Source organism: Lissotriton helveticus, chromosome 9, assembly GCF_964261635.1.
Source record: "Lissotriton helveticus chromosome 9, aLisHel1.1, whole genome shotgun sequence".
Lineage (NCBI taxonomy): Eukaryota > Metazoa > Chordata > Amphibia > Caudata > Salamandridae > Lissotriton > Lissotriton helveticus.
Window position 1 is genome coordinate 949,673,781 of NC_136070.1, and position 27,963 is coordinate 949,701,743.

General features: G+C 44.1%; 1 protein-coding gene across 1 annotated transcript in view; it reads left to right on the forward strand.

Moving 5' to 3' along the window:
* The window catches only part of GMPPB (GDP-mannose pyrophosphorylase B), a 185,588-nt gene that overhangs the window by 26,056 nt on the left and 131,569 nt on the right, over positions 1-27,963 (forward strand). Inside the window, exons 2-3 of the mRNA XM_078661210.1 lie at positions 4,529-4,663; positions 17,289-17,369. Coding sequence (XP_078517336.1) covers positions 4,535-4,663; positions 17,289-17,369 — 210 coding nt within the window. The 5' untranslated portion in view covers positions 4,529-4,534. The remainder of the gene's footprint in view (positions 1-4,528; positions 4,664-17,288; positions 17,370-27,963) is intronic.

Here is a 27,963-nt window from a genome sequence, read left to right on the forward strand (position 1 = left end):
TTATGGCCTTGTTGCCTATGGCTCATGCTTCACCCTCATTAGCTTACAGAAGATGGAAAAAAATGAAACTGGCAACTCTCCCCCTCCGTCTTCCCACCCTTTCAAAACGATTTAGGGCTGTCTCTAGCCACTCCATCAAAATCTCCGGTGAATGGTGCGACTCAGAGCTGTGTCGTCAACACTTTACGCCCTTTTATGCAGCCCTTGGTGTCAGGCGGCTCCATATTTTGTTTTTAGGGTGTCTCTCCTTCAGAGATGAGCACCACAAGCGAAGGTTATTATCTACAGGCAGAAGGCTAAAAGCCACCTCGGCATTAAGCGCCTATTGATGTTGTTCACTTGTGTTTTTTCCATCTTAGATGTATATGCTAAGAGGTACAGACTCCAGTTGCTGTGACGTCCTTATGGGAGTGGGTTTTCGTGGCACGCCTGTAGATAACCGCAGCCTGCTGTTACCACATGTCAGCATTTGTTTGTTCGTTTTTCATACACAATTCTAGCCTTTTTTTCTGCTTAGCTTTTATTCGCAACAAAAGTAACAGATCGCTCGCTAGACACAAGCGAGGATTCCAGGCACATCCCTTCTAATAAAACACTTAGGGACAAGGTCTGAAGTGACGGGTGCGGAGGGGGGGGGCGGTCATTTTCTTTGCGCAGTGCACTTTCGAGCGGTCACGGGGGCTCGATACCAAATACGGCTCTTTTAATTACTGCAATGACTGTTAACAGAAAGCGGGCGGTTAAGAAATTAAAGTCCTGCCAGACCCTCACCATGTGAAACATCCCCCACCCATTATTTGGAGACTGTGCAGCAGCTTCCAGCCGCGGTCCCAATTAGGCACAATTGTATAATTACAGCACTCGCCCCAACAGAGCCGAATGCGGCCAGCCCTAGGCTGAGAGCAGGCCCGAGCGGCCCGTCGCCGCCCCAGCTTGGTGACACAGTTTGAAGCGAGCCCAGCTCAAGTGTCGAAGGAAGAAAGGGTCTCGGAAAGTGATCCCCTCCCAGCGCCTGTGCCTCCTAATAAATATTTCACACAAAACAAACAAGACTGCCCAATGTAACTGGCGGAGGCGGTATTTCTTGGAGGGCACGTGGATTACCGCAGCACCGCCGGTGCACTAACAAAGACCTACGGTTGTTAGGTCATAAGGGGTCTTACAATCCATTAGTTAATATCAGCGGTGAAGCGAGCCAGGCTCAAGTGTCGAAGGAAGAAAGGCTCTCGGAAAGCGATCCCCTCCCAGCCCCCATGCATCCCAATACATATTTCACACAAAACAAACAAGACCACCCAATGTAAATGGCGGAGGCGATATTTCTTGGGGGCGCGTGGATTACCGCAGCAACGCCGGTGCACTAACAAAGACCTACGGTTGTGAGGTCCTAGGGGGTCTTACAATCACTTAGTTAATATCAGCTGGACTGCACAGAATCCTTTCCAGAGTCCCAGAGCAGCAACAAACTCCCCAAAGAGACACGCAACCTCGGCTGCATGCAAATAACAACGCAAGCCAATGAAAATGAGGGGTGGGGCTTCAAGTCCCCTTCTGAAAGCTCCTCATCCACAATATGTCTCACAGAGCGAGTAGCGCGTGCACGATTTAACGCTAGGCGAGACCTAAACATAGGGATGTGTCCTATTCACAAGAAAACGGCGTGCCCTGGGGGAAAAAGAAGCTGCCTAGCACCAAAACAGACACCCTTGCGCCATGGTGCAAGGGTGCCTGCAATGCAGGAATGATTCTTTATATGCAGGAAGGTACACCTTCCTGCACATAATCATTAACTGTGATTTGTTCCTTCTATGTGTGCTACAGAAAGCAGCACACACAGAAAGAGCGAAAACAAGGAGAAATAAAAGTTGTGCCTGCTTTTCAGTGATGTTAGTTTTTGGCACTGCCTCAGATTTACCTTTGTAAATCTGCTGCAGCATCAAAAAGCAATGACTGTTGTAGTAGAACCCCACAGCAACACAAATGGCACGCCCCTTTCACGCAGATACCTGCGTGAAAGAGTACGATATTTACAAAGCAGCGTTAAGCTACGTAAAGTGGCTTAACGCTGCGTTATAAATATGGAGCAGGTCACTGTACCTCTGTAGCGTCGTAAAGAGTGATGCTAAGGTAGCGCAATCCCCTTGTAAATATGCCCTGCAGTGTCTAATGCAAAAACAACAGTTGAATGACAGAATGCAGAACAATGTCATACATTCACCCCGGTACAGAGATCTGGGCCTAAATCCATCGTTTTTTTGCTCACCACACCACCCCAATTCAGACATGGCCATATGCAAATCAGCCTTGACCCTGTGCCTCATGGGAACAGTCCAGCCCGAACTGCCAAGCCATGTCTTCCTTGGACCGGAATCAAGCATCCTAGGACCGGTTTCTGGCTATCAGCCGTCTTCAGCCAGGATAGCTTGACTCCAGTGGTGTGGAGAGCACGGGACTCACGTCTGAGCATACCCGTCCCACTTGGGGTGACAAATGCAAAAACAACAGTTGATGGACAGAATGCAGAACAATGTCATACATTCACCCCAGTACAGAGATCTGGGCCTAAATCCATCGTTTTTTTGCTCACCACACCACGGCAATTCAGACATGGCCATATGCAAATCAGCCTTGACCCTGTGCCTTATGGGAACAGTCCAGCCCGAACTGCCAAGCCATGTATGCTCAGACGTGAGTCCCTTTTTTTTTTTTTTTTTTTTTGAGAGAGTTTTATATAGCGCGAACCTGAACCGAACCGAATCAGTTATCAGAGCGCTTTACATAGCACCAGTTACTTTCATTTTTTTTTTTTTTTTTTTTTTTTTTTTTTTTTTAGGCACGGGGAGATTAAGTGATTTGCCCAGAATCACAGGGGTTTTTTGGCGTCGTTACCGAGACTCGAACCGAGTTCCCCAGGTCCGAGGTCGAGCGCCTTAGCCGTTAGGCCAACCCCTCTTCCTTGCTCACTTTGCCACTGGATTCAAGCAAGCCGGGCTGAAGACGGCTGAAATGCCGGAAACCGGTACTCGGAAGCTTGTTTCCGGTCCAGGGAAGGCATGGCTTGGCAGTTCGGGCTGGACTGTTCCCATGAGGCATAGGGTCAGACTGATTTGCATATAGCCATGTCTGAACTGGGGTGGCAGAGTGGGCTAAAGAACGGTGATGGGTCAAACCCAGATCTTTTGCCTGGGTGTGAGTGTTTGATTGGTTCAGATGCTCCGTCCATCACCACCCCCTTTTGTACCACAGGGTATGCTCAGACGTGAGTCCCTTGCTCACTTTGCCACTGGATTCAAGCAAGCCGGGCTGAAGACAGCTGAAATGCCAGAAACCGGTCCTCGGCAGCTTGTTTCCGGTCCAGGGAAGGCATGGCTTGGCAGTTCGGGCTGGACTGTTCCCATGAGGCACAGGGTCAGACTGATTTGCATATGGCCATGTCTGAACTGGGGTGGCAGAGTGGCCTAAAGAACGGTGATGGATTAAACCCAGATCTGTTGACTGGGTGTGAGTGTTTGATTGGTTCAGATGCTCTGTCCATCACCACCCCCTTTTGTACCAAAAATATGAATGTGTTTCTTTCATCCCTAGTTTTGGTTCATTAGATATTGCAATCTGAATTTCTGCATGTATGCTACAGAATAAAAAATTATGATAAGCTGCAGGTCAGTTGTTGGTGCTGGGTTTTGCATGTTTTTGGATAACTAACACACATTATATATCCTTGTAACCAGAAGAGTCTGACGGATTTAACTGTATATTACTTTTTTAAACTGGCCCCCAGCGCACAAAATTTACAGATGAAATCTCACCTTTTTCTATTTTTTTTGTTATACATTTTTTATTTCAGCAATTAGTTTTTTTTTAATCTATGTACGATCTACACCAATGACCCCTTGCTAAATTCCACATTGTGTCTGCTTTTCAGGAATGTATAGCTTTGTAGGTTCACCTCTGGGTTTCACTCCGTGTCCATCACAAACTGCACGTAGGTAGAAACCACAAAAACAGGAAACATTGACCACCACTTGGAACAATTGCATTGGAGTTATCTTTACAACTCTGCCTGTTCCTGAAAGCTGGGAAAATGTGATGTTATGATCTCAGCACAGCAACCCTTTTGATGCCTGGGGAAATCTGCTTTCTTTCACAACGCTTTTTTTTAAGCCAAACTTTTGCTATATTTTGACTAGTTTCTCAATTCCCTCTAGAATTCACCAACCCTGGGCTCCTTTTTAATTACCAAGTGGGGGAAAAAGGGATGTGGCTTAAATACCTTTTGATATAAAAATATAAATAAATTATGAAGGCTTATGTGTGAAAGTGCCGCAAACATCAAAAAAGAGCTCAGCACTGGGGGTGGAAAGCCTCAGCAGTTAGGGTTAATGTTACTCAGTTTATCAGCATTGAAAGGATGAGGGACTATGTTGATTCTCCCAGGTTTTGATCTTTTGACCTGAGGCACTCTACTTTCAAGTTTGTTGGTGCCCAGATGGCTCTTACCTGTGTTTCTTTTTCTGGTTTCTTTTGTCAGGTAAAAATGAAGGCTCTGATTTTGGTTGGTGGATATGGTACAAGATTACGACCATTGACCTTGAGCATTCCGAAGCCAATGGTGGACTTCTGCAACAAACCCATCTTGCTGCACCAAGTGGAGGCACTGGTGAAGGTAAATTTCGGAATATTTTCATGTTTCAAATAATTTTGTGTTTTAGAATAGCAGGGAAGCATTGCAACAAAGACGCGCTCCCCCACCCCACTGTATCCAACAATGCTCTTCTGTGAGGACATGATTTACCATAAAGATATGGACCGACAACAGTCCTTGAGCTGTAGCCATTTGTGGACCATCACCTTTGTCTTGCATTCCTTCAGGTGGGGCAATCTAGAGGGTTCTCAGTGTTCTTGGACAGGAGAGCGATTGAGAATATCAACACTGGGCTCCCTTGTTTACCATGTTTTTTCTCATCACCTGCAATATTATAAGAGACTGTTTCCATTTCCAGTACATGTCTTAATCTGTAGTACTAGTCTAATTTCATAGCCATTCCCTTTTTCCCGTTTCACCCAGAAGTGTTTGCTTGCCCACCAGTCACAGAATCCATGCCAGCTTGTTATTGCTTCTTACTGATAACAGTTAACCTCAGGCATCCATTGTACAATTGGCCAGGGGGATAAAAAGGGGACCTCTTGCCATATTTGTGTGACCGGAAATGTCACTTTTCCTAAAAGTTTTAAATGGTGGCTGCATTGAGAGTTCTTTCTCTCTACCACTCGCCCCACCCTGATAGGAGACACTGTCCAATGAGTCTTTGAACGAGATCAGTTTGCCCTATTCGGGGTCTTACTATAAAACAAGCGCTTAAGATATAATTGTCTACCATGGTATTCACAAGAAGGTGACCCTTCAGCGTATTCAGTGATGTTGCGAGGCTGCACAGGAGAACAAGGTTTGATTTCACAGTTACGTTTGGCTGATCACAACTCTGGCCACGTGGAACAGTGCAAAACTAAATTGCGACTTTAAAGTGCCCAGCAAACCTCTAACAACCAGTTTTGGTATCCATAAGCACCACTTGTAAATCCCTGTTTAGCTTCTGTCTGACTATATTGATCACTATAATTCTTCTCATTAAAATATTTTTCTAAATCTGAATTTCCTTTCATCCTATAATACTTATGCATGTATTTTCCAGTTGATGTCCATTGTCACTCACCGGCAGATGTCTTCCCTTTATTAACCATGACTTTTTGTTTAAAAAAAAAAGAAAAACTTTTTTCACCACTTTTTCACATTCATTGTAAAAAATTGGGCCAGAACTGATGGACTAGAAATGTCAGGCATGGGGATATTGATGCACCACTGATAGAGCGCGGGTTCACCTGCCCAGAATTTTACCATACTCACCTGGGCCCATAAAAATATACACACTTTGAACAGGTAAACCTACGCTTAACCAGTGATTAATTTTAACCTTTTAGCACCTATACCTTGACTCACCAATCCTTGTTACCGGTACCTAGAGTCCTAAGGGATCCAGGGAGTTAGTAAGAAAATAGGTAGTAAATAGATATTTTCACTCATAAAATAACCACAGACTCGGGAAAGATTTAAACGCTTTATCTAAATATTTTCTCAAATGTTAGAGTCCATACTAAATCAATCAGAATTTGATCAATTTGAAAGCATCCAATCAAAGTAAAATGATGCAGAAATATTATGAGACTTTCTTTAAGCATTGGATTATAGGAAGGGTAAAAAGAGGGAAACAGCACAATGGCATACCCATGTAGCTTTATATTTACCTAGAATGGTGTGAAGACCAACCCTGGCCACGGGCTGGGATAAAGGATAGGACCCCCCATAGTGCAGGTGCCAACAGGATAGAACAGGTGCAGACCAGAATCAGGATAAGTACGGACCAAATTGGATCAGGACAAGACGACCGCAGGTCAGGACTGGCACCCAGAGCTAAAGTGCAACGCCAGCGTCACACCCCGCTCTGCAGCTAGCAGTCGGACCCCGATTGGGTTAGTGAATCTTCTCCCTCAGGAACCCTAATTGGGTTATCAAACTCCTTATCAGAACCCCGATTGGGTTATTGATTCTTCTGACAGAGTGCTCCGCCAGCACCTCTGCTCTTGATCGCCTATTGAGTGCGTTGGCTCAGTGACAGGTCAGCTATTCGGACAAGTCGGACAAACTAACTAGCAAAGCCTACCTTAGTTATACCATTTTGCAGGGCAGTGTACCACCCCCCAATGTTGCAAATGTGTGTATTCCCTCAATTTGATTGGTCAAAGGATGAGGAGAGGTCCTCCCACCATACCAGTTATGAGGTCATGCTCTTCAATATTCAGATTAATGTTCCCGCCCAATATTTTATTTCCCATGCACTTTTATTCCACCCGGCAGTGAATGTATCAATAAGAATTACAATGTAATATAACAATTTGTTCAGCTTCCTTCCAAAGGGTCAGAAGGTAAGGTTCCCATGAGCGTCTTCTAGCAAGTCAGGAGTTGGCAGGAATTCAATGCCATGGCTTGTAGACTCTGGTGAATTCGGCGCATGCCCAGTTTCAGGACCCAAGATGGATCAATATTGTTCCTGATTGGTCTGAACACGAGCTAATGGCAAAGTCAAAGAGAAAAAGTTTTAGAACAAAGAATAAATGAATGCACTGTATACCACTTATCTCTACTCTATTCCCATTACTTTATTTTAACTATAGCATTAGGGATTATGCAGAACGAACAATTTAGTAAAAGCAGTAATGCAAGCATTAGCACATGAGAACATAGAGCAGCCATCTTTAGTTCTAGCGGTACAAAAGGGGGTGGTGATGGACGGAGCATCTGAATCAATCAAACACTCACACCCAGTCAAAAGATCTGGGTTTAATCCATCACCGTTCTTTAGCCCACTCTGCCACCCCAGTTCAGACATGGCTATATGCAAATCAGTCTGACCCTGTGCCTCATGGGAACAGTACAGCCCGAACTGCCAAGCCATGCCTTCCCTGGATGCGGAATTGCTGGAGCAACTCCGGTGCCACAACTACACCGCACACACAGCCTGTACTCACACCGCAGCAGACAGAGCGGGCAGACTACTAGCATAGAATCCAGCAGGAACACGTTCATGACCCCATAGGGGTCGCTCCGTTCTCACACGGGCCAGTTATTAGTCACGCAACGTGACATATACGCGGCCCTGACGCAGCACTACCAATTCCGATAGAACTGTAATGAACACAACCTGACTAGGTTCCTAGACCGCCAACAACTGCCCGAGGTGACAGAAGAACATAGTGAGATGCTCAGTGAGCAGGTATCGCAGGAAGAGATTGGGATGGCTATTCAGTCTCTGGTGTCCGGGTATGCCCCGGGACCAGATGGACTACCGTCATGGTACTACAAAGCCTACCGGGCCTCCCTGGTGCAAAATCTCGATACAGTGCTTGCAGCGGCCCTAGATGCACGGCAGATTCCTCCCTCTATGCACAAAGCGTATCTGGTGTCATTGTTGAAGCCGGGCAAAGATCTGGAGGACATGGGCTTCTACCGAACCCTGGCTCTGCTCAACATGGACTATGAGATACTTGTGAAGATACTAGCAGACAGACTGGTACAGGCCATTACAGGGTTGGTCCACACGGATCAAAATGGCTTTCTGTCTGCGTGCTGTACTTCGTTCAATTTACGTTGGTTCTTCAGAGTGGCCACCTATGCAGCGGAGGAATGGCCCAGGGCTGGCTGCCTTTTGTTAGACCTAGAGAAGGCCTTCGACTCCCTGGAGTGGCCTTACCTGTTTGCGCTGCTTGAGAAATGTAACCTTGGCCCGGAGTTTATTCTACTAGTACACCTTCTCTATACTGCCCCACCGTGAGAGTCAGGATAGGCCCCGACATTTCAGACTCCCATCCTGTGCAAAGAGGCACTCGTCTGGGGTGTCCCCTGTCCCCGCTTCTATTTGCGCTCGCGATGGAGTCATTGGCGGAAGCACTGCGCACCCAACTGGAGGATGGGGTGCCTCTGGGAGACGCTACTCATCAATTCACGCTTTACGAGGATGACCTCCTCATTTATATTAGAGATATCGATCATGTTCCCGCCCAACTAGTCCAGTTACTGGAAGATTTTGCTGCACTTTCCGGATTGAAAGTCAATGTAGCTAAGTCATGCCTCTACCCTGTCAAAGATGGGCTTTGTGATCCAGGCTTCACTATAGGTGGCACCCCGGTGCAGTGGGCGCCCCCGGCGTTCCACTACCTGGGCATCCAGATTTACTGCCACCCACAAGACCTTTTCGAGGGGAATCTCGGTGACCTCCATCAGGTAACAGATGCGATTCTGGAGGACGCTGCCCCTGGCTGTTGCAGGTAGGATAGCACTCGCTAAAATGGTGATCCTCCCGCGAATCCTTTACTATTTCACGAATTTGCCTTTGTATGTGCCAGCTTCCTTTTTCGCTGCCCTCAAGAGACACCTTAGAGATTTTATCTGGGGCAATGCTAGACACCGGATGACATTAAAAAAGTTGTCTCTGCCAACGGATCAGGGGGGATTGGCAGACCCCTGTATCGAGCTTTATTACCTGGCCTCTCAGCTGCAGGGGATTGCACGTTGGCTGTCAGATCGACACTGTGCAGACACAGCCACCACACAGCCCCCCTACACTTTGGAACGCATAGTCCAACTATTCCACCAAGGGGCGAGTACACGCCCTCCAGAACCTCTGCTACTTGCGGTGGCCTACCGTTGCTTTCGTAGAAGTCTATTTATAACGCGCACCCCCTTATGCGCCGGCAAGAACCCTTGAGGGCACTCCCAGCGGACAATCGGTACTGACAACACTCGTGCTTAGGGACTGGCACGACAAAGGTATCCACACCATGGGAGACCTATACCATGAAGGGACACTCACACCCTATACCACCCTCGTGGATGAGGAGGGGCTGCCGGCTGGGCAGTTTCTTACTCACCGCCCACTAGTAGCCTCGCTCATGGCAAGATGGGGGGATGTTACTGTGGAACTGCAGACCCATCTCAGCATGCAGTACTTGCATGTCATGGGACAGGGCAGACACTTGACGCGTTGGTTTGCGGCCTCATCCCGAACTCATGCAGCAGTAAGCCTCTCACTGCTTCGCCACAAGTGGGAACGAGATCTGGGTGCCCAGCTCATGGACAAGGAATGGGCCCAGATTCTCAAGAACCTCGCACGCATCCCTAGAAACATGCGCTTTAGGCAGATACAGATATACATCATCCACAGAGCATACCTCACGCGGGCAAACCTCAATAAATGCTTTAATTGAGAGGATTTAAACAATGAATGAGGTGGTGTGCACACCGCATATTTCATTATAATCCATCATTTTACAAACTGTGTCAATTGCGTGCGAACTGGGTTACGCATTGCCCTAATGCACCATAACATATATGAACATGTGGGGAGCATGAAAATCGCGCTCCACACCCAGTCGCACTGCAGTTCAAGGATACTAGATCCAACTCATTGCAATCCATTTGTCCATTTATATCCAATTTTATCCAAAAGTTTGTCATCTTTTACTTCTTTTCTTTAGCTGTGATCCACATATTCGACATATTGCGTTTTAGGAAACTTAACGTATCGACTCGTGCCCATCCAGGCCTCTTCGTACATACGGACCCAACGCAAAAAGTAGTTCAAAGCAGTTTTTCTTTATTCATGACCCAATGCATTTCAATTGCCCTTCGTCAGGGGTAACTGTGAATCAATGATTATAAACATTCCATTAGTGATCACTTTACACAAACCATGTATATTGTACATTTTCTACCCACACACTACGTGAATTAATTGCACAAACGCATTTACTTTTTATTGTGTCCCCCCTCTCTTTTACAAGTCATTCTCAATTATTAAATACAAACCAACAGTGCAAACTGAGTTCTACTAAAACCTAACACCCGTGCGTATTTCATCTCTAAATTATATAAATCTGCTGCAGAGAACACTAATCCTTTTCCAGACTCGCTCGCGCTAACCGGCTTCCCGCTTATACTACCTCCCTCGTTCAGTCTAATTTCTCAACAGTTACCTAAAATATATTTTAAAGAAATATTGTAATTTCGAGTGGTCTTCAAATACCAAGTACTATCTAATAAACAAGCTTTGTTTAGACATCACGCGTACCTGCTCAAACGTTTCTTCTCTCCGTAGCCCCGAGTTCGTCTGAGACTAATGATTTATCCATTACGATGTTGCCGCGTTCTCCACCCAATTTTCAAACTCATTAGACTCCACCCCCTCACATGTGTTTGCTAAAAAAACTTCCATTGCCACATTGTAATCCCCAAAGACTACTTTTCCCATAATACAATTCGAAGAAAATGTGCAAGCGATACATAAACAGATCAGTTTTTTGTGTAAGGTAACATCAACTTCTGGTTTATGCAACCGTGACTCAAATGTGTATCTCATTTTCACGTTGCCTCCTTAGTCACTCGTTATTTTGAACTCGCTGTTAGATAATATGTAGAATCTTCCAAACGACGAAATATTGTTTCAGAACTCTTTTATCATCGGGTGCAACACCAACAAGGGGCAGTAAATTTAAACAATGAATGAGGTGGTGTGCACACTGCATATTTCATTATAATCCATCATTTTACAAACTGTGTCAATTGCGTGCGAACTGGGTTACGCATTGCCCTAATGCACCATAACATATATGAACATGTGGGGAGCGTGAAAATCGCGCTCCACACCCAGTCGCACTGCAGTTCAAGGATACTAGATCCAACTCATTGCAATCCATTTGTCCATTTATATCCAATTTTATCCAAAAGTTTGTCATCTTTTACTTCTTTTCTTTAGCTGTGATCCACATATTCAACATATTGCGTTTTAGGAAACTTAACGTATCGACTCGTGCCCATCCAGGCCTCTTCGTACATACGGACCCAACGCAAAAAGTAGTTCAAAGCAGTTTTTCTTTATTCATGACCCAATGCATTTCGGGCATTTCAATTGCCCTTCGTCAGGGGTAACTGTGAATCAATGATTATAAACATTCCATTAGTGATCACTTTACACAAACCATGTATATTGTACATTTTCTACCCACACACTACGTGAATTAATTGCACAAACGCATTTACTTTTTATTGTGTCCCCCCTCTCTTTTACAAGTCATTCTCAATTATTAAATACAAACCAACAGTGCAAACTGAGTTCTACTAAAACCTAACACCCGTGCGTATTTCATCTCTAAATTATATAAATCTGCTGCAGAGAACACTAATCCTTTTCCAGACTCGCTCGCGCTAACCGGCTTCCCGCTTGTACTACCTCCCTCGCAACATCGTAATGGATAAATCATTAGTCTCAGACGAACTCGGGGCTACGGAGAGAAGAAACGTTTGAGCAGGTACGCGTGATGTCTAAACAAAGCTTGTTTATTAGATAGAACTTGGTATTTGAAGACCACTCGAAATTACAATATTGCTTTAAAATATATTTTAGGTAACTGTTGAGAAATTAGACTGAACGAGGGAGATAGTATAAGCGGGAAGCCGGTTAGCGCGAGCGAGTCTGGAAAAGGATTAGTGTTCTCTGCAGCAGATTTATATAATTTAGAGATGAAATACGCACGGGTGTTAGGTTTTAGTAGAACTCCGTTTGCACTGTTGGTTTGTATTTAATAATTGAGAATGACTTGTAAAAGAGAGGGGGGACACAATAAAAAGTAAATGCGTTTGTGCAATTAATTCACGTAGTGTGTGGGTAGAAAATGTACAATATACATGGTTTGTGTAAAGTGATCACTAATGGAATGTTTATAATCATTGATTCACAGTTACCCCTGACGAAGGGCAATTGAAATGCATTGGGTCATGAATAAAGAAAAACTGCTTTGAACTACTTTTTGCGTTGGGTCCGTATGTACGAAGAGGCCTGGATGGGCACGAGTCGATACGTTAAGTTTCCTAAAACGCAATATGTCGAATATGTGGATCACAGCTAAAGAAAAGAAGTAAAAGATGACAAACTTTTGGATAAAATTGGATATAAATGGACAAATGGATTGCAATGAGTTGGATCTAGTATCCTTGAACTGCAGTGCGACTGGGTGTGGAGCGCGATTTTCACGCTCCCCACATGTTCATATATGTTAATTGAGAGGATGCCACATGCCAGAGATGTGAGGAGACAGGAGCTGATTTACTACACATGTTCTGGGCTTGCCCTAGGGTGGTTACATATTGGAGGGAAGTGGCCACCCTGCTACAAGAATGCACCGACCGGGAACTGTCTTTCACTTGGCCCACATATTTACTGCATACATTTCATAGAACCCCTAACACGAAAGTCACATCCAGATTCATATATCTGGGAATGATAGGCCAAGCGGCTGATCAGCAAAAGATGGAAAGCACCAGACCCTCCCTGCATAAAAGCTTAGCGTACTCTATGCTCGCATGGGCCAAAGCGGAAAGTTTGACCATTAAGCGCGAGGAGACCCTGGGATTGTATAAAACCCCTATTCCCACATATTGGGACACTATCTACAATGTGCTACAACACAGTCTAGACACACCACTCTTGGACCTCTCTGACGCGCAAGCTTTAGGCAGCGAGCAGCCTCGCTGGCAGCTGCAGCGTATGAGCCACAATACTCTCTTGCAGATAGGAATTGATTACTTGTGACACTCAGTAGGAGCACATCCTGGGTATGAGATGGCAGCCGGACGTTGTTAGCTGCATGAGCTGTGGGTACCTCTGTGCATGGAAATAAAGTGGGGAGCTTCGGGCTATACGTTTGGTTACATGTGTTGCGCATCCCCTCCCCTTTACTTTTCTTTTCCCCTTCCCTGTTATACGCGCAATTCTCAATTTCTGTTATTTAATTACGAATCTATTATTGGCACTCAATTATAGCTGAACACAAGCATTCCTGCATGATCTATGAGACAGTCCATGCAGTGGCATGTGGCAATAGACACTTGCCAATATTCCTGCTTCAGAGGACTCTTAATGTGCAGGCTAAAGATGTCATTATTGTGTGTACTTACCCACTTGCATTAACCACTTTTCCTTCATGCACCTGGTTGCTGCTGTCAACTCGCAACGGTACCTGTAAACCTTGTCCTTGATTATTTTGCCTGCTACATTAGACATGGACTGTTAATCTAATGTATGTATGCACTGAGCCATAAATGCTGAATGTATTCCCCAACAGTGCTTGATCTTGTATGCCTAATGCTGTACCGGAACTTAAAACTCAATAAAATAGATTGACAAAAATAAAAAAATGTGAGTCTGCTGATGGTGTCGGTGCCAAAAAAATACCCCTGTAGTGTGCCCATCTCTGTCAAATCTTTGTGTGTTTCTGTGGACACCCTGTTGCTCGAAGCACCGCTACTTCTATCCCCATGCAGTGGTCCATTCCCAAGTTCCAGGCGCCAATTGTGCCGGGGACACATCCTGCCACAACATTGCTATATCCCGATTAGCCAGAGTTAGTCCCAGAAAGAGTCGATGCCTCATATATCTATTACCTCCAATGCCCTCTGTACTGTGGAGTAATCTCATCTTTATGTGGAAGGGGATCGCCCATGGCAGCACCCTCTCCAAACATGTCACAACCCCCTCTCCAGAAGCTCAACAAGGTTGTGCACTCCCAGACTGTATGTATAAAGGTGCCCTCAGCCAATTCACACCTCGGACATCTCAGCGAGGCAATGACTCCCATGCGCCATAAGTGATATCTAATGAAATAGACTCTATGAAGGAAGTCGCAGCCTGGCCAATATCGCCGCTTCACGTGGGACCATCAGAACCTCAGTCAATCATCATTGTCCAGTGTGGGTATGTCTTCCTGCCAAGTCTGTCTCTAGGCCGGAAGTGTGTCTGATATACTTGTCTTATTTTTTGATTTCTCAGAGCTCCCCATAATAATCTGCCCTCAGGTGGGCTGAATTCTGGTAGTTCCTGCAAACCCTGTACATAGGGAGTTAGGGTGTGCTGTAATTGAAAATATGTATACAGTTGTTGATGGTGCAGTTGAAAATCATTCTGCAGTTCCTGAAAGGATTTAAGATTTGGGCCTTGCATGATATCCACCAGAGTTGAGATGCCGATGGAATCTCACTGACGGAATCCTGAGAGGGACGCCACCTGAGTCATAAAGGTTGCCCCCCTCCACCACAAAGGAGTCATCTGGGTTAATCGGGTCCACCAGCCCTTCCGTTTCAGTGTTTATTTCCACAGTCTGAACACCATTTGGGTTGCATGTGAGATGTGACTGCCTACCAATGCCGCCATATAAGGTGTGTGTAAGTGAGGCATCACCCTTTGCCCAGCCCTCTGTCGCGTACGCAGGGGTCGGCCCATGGTACGTACCACCATTCATTGATCAGGAGAAGGTGAGATGCTGCATAATAGGAGTGAAAGTCTGGGACAGCAATACCCCCATTTAAAGTGGACTGAACACTCGCCCATTGGGTGATATGAACACCAATGTCCCATAAGAACTGTGTGAGGCCGTGTTGGCCTGCCTGAACCATGTCGGGGGGGATTGGGTAATTTTGTAATTGATAGAGCACTCGTGGCATGGACACCATTTTATAGATCATTGAACAGCCCAAAAGGGGGAGAGGCAATGGGGACCAGATGTTGCTGTCCTCACGTACACTGGGTAGTAATGGGGCAATATTATGGTCCCAGGCCAGAGCTGGATCGGGTGATATATATGCCCAGATATTTGAAACCATCTGTTACAATATTGAGATCTGAAGCCCACGCCCTATCTCTCTGACTCTCTCATGAATAACACTGATGATTTCCTTACGTTCGTAGGCAATCCCGACGTCTCCCCAAAGATACAAATGATCTGCAATAGACGCGGGCAGGAGGATCGTGGATTAGTGAGGATGAACAGTGCACCATCAGCATAGAGAGAAACTTAGTCTGGGGGCTCCTGTGACCATTCAAATCTCGTCAGCAGGGGGTCCGAGAGTACTCTGTTTGCTAGGGGTTCTATTTCAAGGGCATGTAATAGCGGGGAGATTGGGTATTCCTGGTGGGTGCCTCTACCTACCATGAAGGGAGTCGAAGAAGTCCCTGCGACTCTGACCGAAGCTGTCCAGTTGGTATATAGGAGTTTTACATAATTGAGGAAGTGTGGGCCAAAGTTGATGCTCTGCAGCAGAGCGAATAAGTACGGCCAGCTAACCGAGTCAAAAGCTTTGTCCATATTCATTAAGAGGACTGCTGCAGGGTATGCCAAGCAGTCAACCATTGACAAGAAGGTCATTTTAAGAGATTGCCCTGCCAAGGATACTCTACTGGCTATGCGCCTGTTCGGCAGCATACTGATGCCAGGGAGGGGGCCCAGTTGGTCCCTCTGCTATTTAATGTAGTAGCAATGGACATCTGGGAGAGGGACCCATATGCTCTAAAGCAAATTAACCCAAACACCAAGAGGTGTGTTCCTATCCTGAGGAATACTGGTACTTACAAGACTGTGATGTCTCCAAACTGAGGAGTATCTTCCTGGTGCCAGTAGCGAAGGCCTAGTGACCAGCGGAGATGACGTGGAGTATCCGCTTGTCAGGGTTGAAGTCTATACTGCCATGATTAATGTGTGGATGGGAAGGGATGAAAACAGTGTCCTGATGCCTTTGAATTAATTACCTCACTGCACCCGGGTTAGTTCCAAGGCTAGAAGCTTACATTTCTTTCACCATGTCAGCTGTGCTTAATAAGGCATGGGCTGCACATCAGTCTCTGGAGGAGACTGTGTCCACCCAACATTGGCAAGGACGGCAGAAGGGTAGTGAGAGGATCAGGCACTCATGTGTTGAAGTCATTGCTCCTGGAGGACTGAGCACAAGGTCCCTTCCATTTATGGGTTTTGGGAGACGTAGCCCAGGCACAGGTCTGTCAAGGAGTGATCAGAAGGCATTGCATCGGCTGGGACGACAGACTGGTGTACAGCGAGCCCTTGAATCCTGAGCTAGGAGTTAATACCAAACTACATGATCCTCTAGTGCTCAGAGGCTAGAGGTTCCACTACTGTTGTCACTGGTTCATAAGGTTGTGTAAATGGGACACTTGGGCATAAAAAAGAATCCTCTGTTCTACAAGCTGGCAATGCACCAGGACACAGAGTGGATATATAAAGCTTGATCAGCTTTTCAAGTGAGTGGTGAATCAGGAGTTAAGACTTCAGTGTTGTTTGTATCATTACCTGTAGTAAGTATGCAGTTTGGGCAGAAATGCATTAGGAAAGTGATCCCATGGTGCCCCCTACCCTATTCTGCATCAAGCAACAAGTACATCTTGGTTGTGGTGGACCATGCTACTAAGGACCCTTAGGCAGTACCTCTGAGAAGCACAACGGATTGGTTGGCCGTGAAGGTGCTCCTAGGGATTGATTCATGTCTTGAATTGCCCAGGATGGAGATTTCTGATAGGGGTACAAATTGTATCTGATACATGAGAGGGAATAGGGGAATGAGCTGAAGTGGCCTACAACTTCTCCATGGCTTACCGCCTCCCAGCCCTTGGGTTGATGGAACACTTTCACAAGACCCTTATGAACATGATGGGAACACTGGCAATCTTCATGTAAATTTTGACTTTAAGCAAATGCTAAAATCGTATTTGTAAACTCTAAGAGTATGCGTTTTATTATGGCATTCTAACTGCTGTATCTCGCTGGTGAATGATTGGTTGTGGGTGCAGAGAGGAACCAGACTCATCACTCACAGCCTTGCCTTTTTCTTCTTTCTACAGGCTGGTGTGACTCATGTGATCCTGGCTGTCAGTTATATGTCTGAGATGTTGGAGAAGGAAATGAAGGAACAGGAACAAAGGGTCAGAGTTTTAAGAGTTTGTTTCCCATGACTAACTATAGTTTTTCTCTTCAGCCATTTAGTTTATTAAACGTAATAAAACATAATCTGTAATGTCTCCTGACCCATCATAAACCATTTTGGTTAATTGTTGAAAACAAAATTCTACTTATTTGCAAAACAGTGAAAGGATTGAACAGAAGAAGTGGCGATTTTATTTTTTTATATCTGTAGGATACACAAAGGGAACCCCGGAAGAATGCACTGAAGAAATGCAAGAGGAAGGAGTATTGTATAATCAAGACATATAGTTGACAGTGTGGCTATTCCTTTGCTTTGTAGGACATTCAGCCTTAAGAATTAGGGCCTGAACTGGCATTGCAATGTTTTTATCATGTTGCTACTTAGATACAGTTGTGGTGTCATCCTTTTCAGTCTCTTTACTGTTCTTGCATGTTTTTAAATCCTGGTAGAAAGCGAGGGCAGTCAGAAATTCCCACCAAAAAGTCGTTCAATTTACTAATTCCAGTAAAAAGTTAAAATTTTGTCTTCTCCTTCCCCATAATGTTTCAGCAACAAATGTCCTAATAACTTCCAGGTCAGACCTTGCAAACCCTGCCTATTTTGGACTGCTGTACCTACAAAATGCTACTCTGAAAACTCTTTGACCTTGCAGCGGAAGCTTGCAACATCCCCCCCTACTTGAATTTTCAGGCACCACGTTAGCACTTGGTAAATTTAAACTATTCTGTATTGTTCATCAAACACTAGAAAAGAGATCCCATCATACCATTTGAATGGTTTCCATTGTAACAATCCATCCAAAATGTCTCTCTTTAGAACTATGTCTTTGCACCTAATGCTTTTTCTTTGCTGTGGACTTTTGGGCTTCTTATTGCTAGTTTGTGTGGTGCTTCTGGTTTAAGCTGCCTTGTATTTGTCAGGTATAGCACTTCTGCAAAGAATCCAAGTTTCACTTAATCCTTGTTGGTGCTTGTTGCCATCCGTGGGTATCACAACCCTGGCAGTCCAACAATTTATTTTATTGCAAGATTTTCGTTTTGTAAATTATTTGAGGAGATTATGTTTTCTATTTAAATTTCCTAGTCCTGCTCATCCTAAAGTATAACCATGTTTGTTACACTGTTCTTGGACTTGAGATTTTTCATAATTTTCAAATGTTGCTGACACGCTATTCCAGGGTGCATATTATCATGATTGGTTATGCTTGTGTAGGATATGTTCACTCTGTTTTTCAGACTTTTATTAGTTTTCTACCCATTGGTGCTGTGTTGCCATTCTTCCTTTTGAGCTAGGCTGCCTTAGACCAAACCAATATTCAGTTTGCTCTACTTCTGTTTTATTTTCTGTTGCAATTTTCAGTGTTTTGAGTTACTCTAACATTGTATCCCTTCTGTGCGGCTTTGAGCTTCCAGTTCTCTTTCAGAGAGGTTTGTAAAGCAACCATATGTCCATTGCTTCCAGTTCATACGTGTTGTTCTTGGATATGCAAGGTTTAAGGGTGCAGGAGAGTCAGGAGTGTTGTTTTCAATTGGGTCCAGCGTATTGCCTTTATTGCTTACTCTTGTTCCAATGCAAACGTCTGTATTCATAGTGCCTAACCAATGAGTACTCCCAAACCTTTTCTCGGGGGCCAATAGTACAGTCTGTTTCTTTGCCGAGGTCCGCATCGATGGGTCTGCGGGTGGGGCTACTAGAGTAAAAAGAAAATCGCCTTTTCAAAACATTACTAGACTATGCTGTATTTCAAAAGCAGGTGTAGTTTTGTAGTTGCAAAGAGGAGCTTTTTAAACCATAGCATGACTTTTCAGAGATATGCACGCTTTAAAAACGCATTCTATTGACATTTTGATAATACATTTTTATCATCCGAGCATAGCAATCTTATGAGTCATTATATGATCATCTTCATCAACCGGATATTCAGCACAGGCCCAATGCAGCACCAGTTTAACTAATTCAGAGAAATAGGTAAATTAAAGGTAGATATACTAGGCACTTATTTTACTCTTCATGTCTCCTGTTAGTGTCCTGTAATCTGGTACTATGTCTGAAACTGCAAGCCTCAAGAGCTGATCCAGATGCAAATCTGTAAGCTTGTGTCTGAGGTTACTCTTCAACTCTCCCGTTGTGGAAAACAAACTTAAACAAACATATGTTGACCCAATTATACAAATTACTTTCTGGGCCACTTTAAAAAGAAGATAAGGTTTATCAGAAGGCACAATTTTTCTGAATTCTTCTGGTGCCTGCCTCAAAGATATTTCGAGAGCTGAATTGTACTGCAAGTCAATCAGCTTTATTTCTGCTTGCGCTCTTTTCATGCCAATAAGGTTAACAACTTCACGATTTAGTGCACTCGCTATCCAGGGGTTTTCTACCAACCTGAACAGAGGGATGAGGGCTTTGAATTGAGAAAAACGCCTTCTGATCCCCACAGAAATGTCCTCCAGACATACACCAAGGTTTAGCATTGATAGGATTTATTGTGCATTTGGTAACCTTTGAGTCACACCCAACACTTCTGGAAAGTGGGTGAAGTCAGCATCATCCAGTTGTTTTCTTGAATAGCACAAGCTTACTTTCAAATGACTAAATACAATTAATCATGGAGAACTCAAGCTGTTGTTTGCCTTGCAGTGTCAAATTGAGAGCATTGTAGTGTGCAAATAATTCTGAAAGAAAATGGAGCTTTATAAGCCATTTCACATCCTTTACTTCTGGGAATGATTGACCTCTACTGTTTGCAAAGTGTTCAGTTTTAGGAAGCACAGCGATGAACTCCTCCAGAACTTCCCCTATGCTTAGTCATCACACTTCAGTGTGCATCAAGAGGTCTTTATATTCTGCTTCGGAATCCTGCCGCATTGCTGTAAAAAGTCTATGGTTAAGGCGTTGCCACGCATAAAGTTAACAATTTTCACTACAAGTTTTAATACATTATTCAGTTCTCTATTGCTTTAATTTTACTCACAGAACTTCTTGATGAAAAATGCATTTGTAGTCTATGACAGTCTGTCCGGAGAGCTTCTTGGGATAACATGATCTAAAGATATCAACTGATAGCCTATAGACCGAAGGACATTGGATCCCTCCCAATTTTTTTGTTTCGAGTTACGCTTTTGGAAGGCCACTAGATGGTTCTGTGGGATGTAATGTCGTGGTGTGGAAAAACCTGGGGTGCAGAGAGGGAGTTTATTTTGTGTGAAGGACCGTGATATTCTATACGTTTTAATCTTGTTATACACTCTTGAAGGCAACCACACTGTTTTTGTTAAATTCTGATATCCTAATTTGCTGTATATTATGCCTCCGTGTCGGTGGACCCTTGTATTTCTGTATCTCTGGTCTTTCTTATTATGCCTATCTATTTTGCTTTTTTATGTAAAAATAAAGTGTTTTGAGGACTACAAACTGAGGTTGATTTTATTTTTTTTTTATTATATTTTTATTGGTATTTACAGGATACACAATACAGCTACTGACCGACATATAATTGCATATTCTTTTATTTTTTTTAATTTCAAAAACCTTTATTGACATTTCTTAATCATACAAGCAAATTTCCATAAACGTCATTAAACTATAATCATCTCCAGCCGTGATTAATCAAAGCACTCAATATTTCATTACATACATGTCAGCCCATCATGTCCCAGCATTACTACAATAGTTCAGGTAACGTCGGTCTCCGCGCAATCCCCCCTCAGTTGGAGCCTCGTACCCAGTTTTCACATAATTGCACATTCTTGGTTAAATTCTCGTCGCTGGCTTATGGTTAAATTCTCGTCGCTGGCTTAAAATCACGAAACAAACCTATAACATATAACATATAACAGAAAGCGTCTAGTGGTAGCGGTTGGTTTAGACAGAAAAAACAGGTCTATTGGTCGGATGAGTAGAGCTTTGGCCCTGGTTATTATACAGCGACTGTGTCTTTGTTTGGTATGGAGCCCTCCTGATATGTTATTCACTTCTTCCATGATGGATGTGGAGAGGCGCTTTGCCTATGGTGGTTTGAAGGTGTCCATGTGGTTGTCCAGTTTGGACCACATCGCTCTGCAGTGGCGTCTACCTGGCGTGTTTCTGAGGGTGGTCGTGTCTGCCCCTCTTAGGAAGATCACCCAGTTGAGCCAGCTTTTGAAGGTGGCCTTGGAGGTGTCCTTCCAGTTTGTCAGAATTGTTTTTGTTACCGACGTGAGGAGAAAGTCAAGGAGGTCCTTATCTTCTGGGCTCGTAATTTCCTGTGAGATATGTGCTGTCACTATGGTGGCGAATTACTCTTTCAGGGTGCAGCCTAGTGTTTTGTTAGTGAAATCTAGCACCTGTTTCCAAAACTTTTTGACTTTGGAGCAGCTGAAGATGAGGTGTTCTAGGTCTCCTTTCCCTGATCTGCAGTTCCAGCAGGTGTCGTTGTCTTTTAGACCTACCGATGCCAGGCGTGCTGGCGTCCAGTAGGCTTGGTGTAGTATCCAGAATTTGGTTTGTGCGAGTACTGGAGATATCATGTTCTTAGTTGGGGAAGCCCAAAGAATTTGTATTTCCTGTTCGGACAGTTTAGTCTCAGTTTGGCTTTCCCAGTAGGCCACTTTCTTATCGTTGAGCTTAGACATGGCTGGTCGGAGTAGTTTGTACAGCAGTGAGACTTGGTGCCTCATCTTGTTTATGTTCTCCATGAGCTGGAAGATCGAGGGGGTTTATCTGTGTAGCTTTGATTTCGTTAAGGCTGTTTTTATGGCTAGGAAGTAGTAGAGTTCCATGTCTGGTAGGTTGTGTTCTCTTTGCAGGATGTTGAAGGTGTGTGGTGTTCCTTCTTGTTCTAGTTATGTTGGGAAATGAATCCCTCTCGTTTTCCATGTGCACATGTCTAAGGTTTTACCTCTGTACTTGATTTTGTTGTTCTCCCATTGGGAGTTTTTGATGCTGACCTCTAGGTTGCGGTCTAACTTCAGTAGTGCTTGTTTCGTGAACTTTAGGATCGGGTTGTTGTTGAGTGATTTTTTGTTTGCCGTGAGTAGTGTTAGTGGGGTGATGTTGTTTAGCATGGCTTTCTCTATGGCTAACCACGTTGGCGTGTACTTTTGTCCTGGTATCAACCAATGTATTCCTTGTCTGGCTATGAATGCTAGTTGGAAAGTTTTCTGGTCCGCTAGGTTGAGTCTGCCTAGTTTTTTCCCCAGTCTCAGCTTGCGGAGGCCTATCCTCGCTTTTTTACCCTGCCATATGAATTTGTTGATCATTAGGTCTAGTCTTTTGTGGAAGTCTTCATGGGCAGGGGGAGCATGTCCGCTAGGTAATTGACTATGGGTGTTATCATCATTTTGATGGTGTCTATGCGGCCCCACCATGTGATGTACTTGGGTGACCATGAGTCTAGTAGGTCTTTTACCTTTTTCAGCGTGAGTGACTCATTCAGTTCCAGAGTGCCCCTTAGGCTTCTTTTCAATTGGATGCCCAGGTATTTGATGGCCTTTGGCTGCCAAGCTAGCCCAATGTTCCCTATTGCCTCTCTGGTTGTGTGCACATTGAGTGGCATGCAGTCCGATTTGTCCTTGTTGAGTTTATAGCCTGAGTGATTGGTGTATGTTTCTATTGTGTTCATGAGTGCTGGTAAGGATTCGGATGGGTTGTTTGTCAGAATTAGAAGGTCGTCTGCGTAGGCTGCAATCTTGGCTGTTGCGTTGTTTATTGTTATTCCTGTGATGTTTCTGTTTGCCAGGGTGTCCGTGATCAGAGGTTCTAGTGCTAGTAAGAATAGTAGCGGGGATAGTGGGTACCCCTGTCTCGGGCCTCTCTTGAGTTCGAACGGGGCGGATGAATCCCCGTTAATGGCAATTTTTGCGGTTGGATTTTTATATAGGGCCATGACTTTCTTCGTATACTCGCTCCCTACGTTGTACTCTTGCATGCACTTTTCGAGGAAGTGCCAGGAGACCCTGTCAAACGCTTTTTCTGCATCTAGCGTGATGGCAACGGCTGGGTTGACTGAGTTAGAGCAGTGTTCAATCACCTGACATAGGAGTCTGGTGTTGTCATGCGACATGCGGGTTTTCATGTACCCCACTTGTGAGTTTACGATTAGCTGGGGTAGTATTTTGTTAAGTCTGGTGGCTAGTACTTTTGCATATAGTTTGCAATCAAGGTTGATTAGCGATATTGGGCGGTAGTTTTTGGGGCATTGTGGATCCTTGCCTTCTTTCGGGATGACTATAATATCGGCTTGTGACATTGTTTCTGTTACTGTGCCTTCTTCTGCGCAGTGATTGAATGCTTTAGTCAGGACTGGGCCTAGAAGTTCTTTGAACTTTTTGTATAAGGGGGCTGTATAGCCATCTGGTCCCGGTGCTTTGTTGTCTATTAGTGCGTTGATGGCGTTTGCTATTTCAGATTCCTTGAAGTCTTGGCCTAGTTTTCTCGCTTCTTCATCGGGTAGCTTGGGTAGGTTGAGTCTTTTTAGGTAGTCTGTAGTGCCAGTTTCATCTATGTTGTTGTCCTTTGTGTAGAGTTCCTCGTAGAACTCTCTGAAGGTTTGTAGTATTTCTGAGTGGTTTGTGTGCGTTTTGTTCTGCTTGTCTGTGATACTTGCTATGGAGTGCTGTCTTTGCTTGCGTTTGAGGTATGATGCCAGTATTTTCCCTGCCTTGTTGGTCTTGCACAGGTTGATTTGTTTGTACTTCTTGATCCACATACCTGCTCTTTCGCTGAGGATTCTATTGTACTCATATTTCTTGCTTGTGAGCGTTAGGTGGAGGTCTGAGTTTGTGGTGTCTTCTATATGTTTTGCTTCTAGTACTTGGATGTCTCTTTCTAATTTGTTCAGCTGTGACTTTGCTTCTTTGTCTCTTTTGGCCTTCATTTCGATCAGGTTCCCTCTTATGGTTGCTTTCAGGGCCTCCCACAGGCATTTCGGATTCGTGTTTGCTGTGTCGTTTTCCGTTATGTAGTTTTTGATTGCGCCCTCAATCGTATCTTTGTCCTCTTTCTTTGCTAGCGTTATGTTGTTGAACCGCCATTTGCGGGTAGTCTGGTCATTATGTCTCCCTGACAGATGAAGGCTAATGCAGGAGTGGTCTGAGACCGTTCTAGTTGCTATGTCTGTGTGTTCCGTCAGGTGTGTGTGTGATTTAGAGATGACGATGTAGTCAATTCTACTGTAGGTGTTGTGCGGGGTGGAGTAAAAGGTATAGTCTCTGGTGTCTGGGTGCTGTAGTCTCCATGGGTCTTGTAACTGAAATCTATTGCAGATGTTTTTCAGGGTGTTGTGGGTGGTCGGTGGTCTAGTCTTGGAGTGTGACTGTCTATCTAGTGTGTGGTCTAGGACTAGATTGAAGTCGCCTGCGACGATGTTTAGGCTGTTTGTGTGGTGCTTTTCTAGCTTCCTGGTTACCCCCTCCCAGAATACTGTGTCATCTGTGTTTGGTGCATAAATATTGGTTACCGATATTGTTTCTTCTCCTTTTTTCAGTCTTGTGTGCAGTAGTCTACCTTCATCGACGTGTTCTACTCTTTCGATTGTTATCTTGGATTTGGAGCTCACTAGGGCGATTACCCCCCTCTTTTTCCCTACTGCTGGTGAGCAGGCTGTGTGGCTTATCCAGCGCGCTTTGATTTTGTCCGCATCTTCTGCTGATAGTTTGGTTTCTTGTAGGAGGATGATGTCTCCTTTTGTCTTTGCTAAGTAGTCTAAGATCTTTCTTTTGACAGGATGATTCAGCCCTTTTACGTTCAGTGATATGACCTTGAGGTCGGAATGTAGTGTCGTGTTACTATTCATTCCGATGTTGTGTTGGTCGCTGTATCTTCAATTTCTGAGTCCGTGGAAAGTATGTGTTGTGCTTGCTCTTGTTGGGTGGCCAGTGGACATTGTCTGCTTTACTTGGTCCTGATTTCTGTCTGAGTTTGCGCTTAGGGTGTGGGTGTGACTCAGAGGACATTGATGTTGCACGCTTCCAGCACGACAAAGAAGCTGAGGTTGATTTTGGTAGGGTATATGAGTGTGTTGAGGCGTATGTTGAATAAAAGGAAGTCTTCCTGTCACTTTTTCTTCTATGGGTGAATGTTTCAGTATTAAGTACCCTGGAGGTATTTAAACTACTTCTTTGGGTTTACTGGTTTGGGGAAAGGTGTGTTGTGCAGGGAATAAGCCATTGCATTTAGAATGTTATCTTTTTTAGGGTCCTAGAACTTTGAGGGAGGTTGTAAAAGGCCTTCTGTTGCCATCTCTTGCTGTCGGATGACATCCGCTGCTGGTCATTGTTGAGTTTGCTCATATTGGATAATAAATGTTCTTTGAACACATATGCTGTGTGAACTCTACTTACATCACTAAGAACAACACTGCTTCACTGTGGCATTATTAACTTATGAAGTTAGGGTAACATGGTCGAACCCTTCTGTACAACTGAGAGAGCAGAGTAGAATTGTGTGTTGGCATCACCATATTTAACATGTCTGTTGATGACTTGTATGAAGACTTTGATGCATTTGGAACATGGCATACCTCCACAAGGAAGTCAGTGTTCTGCTTGTAATGTATACATTTAATTAGCCCTTTGGGACGGAACGGAGCTCAGTTTAACTTTTATTGGCTTTTGAAAAATGCTGTTCTGCTAAAGTTCTGTGGAGTAAGGATTCAAATTCTAAGACTTTTGCAGTTAGGAAAAAGAAATACCTGAACCACGTAATAGATGTGAATTTGCTCCCAATATGACTATTTCGATATTTGCTGTTATATGAAGGGCTGAATGGCAAGTCAGTTAAAAAGTAAATCAGTGCTGATTTATGCCTTGGATGCATTGGTATGTTTTGATATTGTATGCAGGAAATGCCCTTTATCAGTCCAGATTGAGGCATATAAGGCAAAGTATGCAGTGTAATCCATTTACAGTGACACTCTCTGGGGCAGTTCTTGAAATTATTGAGCACTTCTTTCAGAAATCTCCTCATTGTCCCCAGCCATCCCTGAGTCTGATGCTGCAGCTGATCTTAAAACTGAGGATGTTCAGGACTAGGTATTTATACATTTTTAATGGCTAGTGCTATTTTTTCTCCCAGACAAAGAGGAGATAATTACTGTGGAATCGTGATAGACAAGACCGGTTATGTTTTACTGGGAATTGATAGTCCTTTCTTAGAGCTCAACAGCTATTACCTTTTTTGAATTGACATGTGTTAATGGGAGACAATCTTATTTAAATGATATTCTGTTCTGCTGAGCAAAATTGCTTTATGCCCTATTACGACTACGAGATCTGTTGTGATATGGGGTAGCCAATGGATTATGTGATGCTCTTAGTAGTGGGGGGTGTGTGTGAATGCCACAATTCCACATTGGAAACAGAAAACAGCTTTTTATTTTTCTGTCTTTGGAATAGCAGTATCTTAAGACATTGAGTAATTCTTCCTTTTTGATCTTTTGTGCTTCATGCAGTTCCTTGGGCTTTATACTTGTGAAGGGATTCAGGAGTAGGTTGTATACTTGTGTGATACTAGGAGCGCTATGTTGCTATTGAATAAGTTAGACTTGCCTCCCACGTGAGAAATATTGCTCTACTAAATTCAACATCAATAGCTTCATCGGAAACCTAAATAGGCTTTGCTTAGGCAGTTTTTTTTATATATTGGCAAGAGTGTTTCTCAACTGGGCTGTATTAATACTTGACACCATGACTTTCTCTGTCTTACGCTAGGACTCCAACACCCATGCTTTGCTTGTTGGGTCAGGACTCTAAGACTCAGACATGCACCCAGGCAGAGACCATTACTGAACCTGAACGTGCCAGTCAGAGGCTGGGTGGGCCACACCTCTTGATTGTTATAGATGAGGACATTATTTTGAATAGGATCACAAGTGTCTTGACCAAAAGAAAGACTTCCGCTGTGCTGAGTGATAAGGCATGTCTGCCCCATCCTTCATGGCAACTTTTTTGACCAGTGCAATGGGGGAGATTAATAGTGAGACTGTAACCACTGAAGAGAGACGGGGAGTCACACAGCACGTTTTGCCAGAAGCTCTTAACACTGTAATTGCTTCTACGGCTCATTGTGTTGGTTCTGGGTTTGGTGTGATAAATACATACCAGTTTGTTGGGCTTTTAGCAACCCTTGTGTGTATTTCGAGGCCCTGTTAATTGGCTCAGCTATTGCTCCCTTGTTGATTAGTCCCCCCACCCCTCCCCCGCCAGGCAAATTGTACTGTACTCCAAGAGAAGATCTCAAAGAAAGGGAGGTTCCCCTGTCATATATGCCAGGGAGGGGAATATTCAGTCACAGAAAATTGGAAGTCCCTGTTATGGTTGTAGCAGACTAGGATCGCGGAAAGGAAGCTAGGGGGGGATTTGCTTAGGTTTTTGTCTTTTTATCAACTAGTAGGGATTTTGACAAGGCAAACTTCATAGCTGAATACAATCAAGTTAATAAAGTACACAAGAGTAAATAGCACTGCTACATAGAATTATAAAAGTATGCAAAATTAATTTTTAGCCTCCCAACTTGGTCACATTCTAAAACATAATACAAAACATTTAAAATACCACCTAAAGTGGTGACACAATAAAAATACAGTCAAAGTATAAAAGGTCAAATACAGTCAAAAT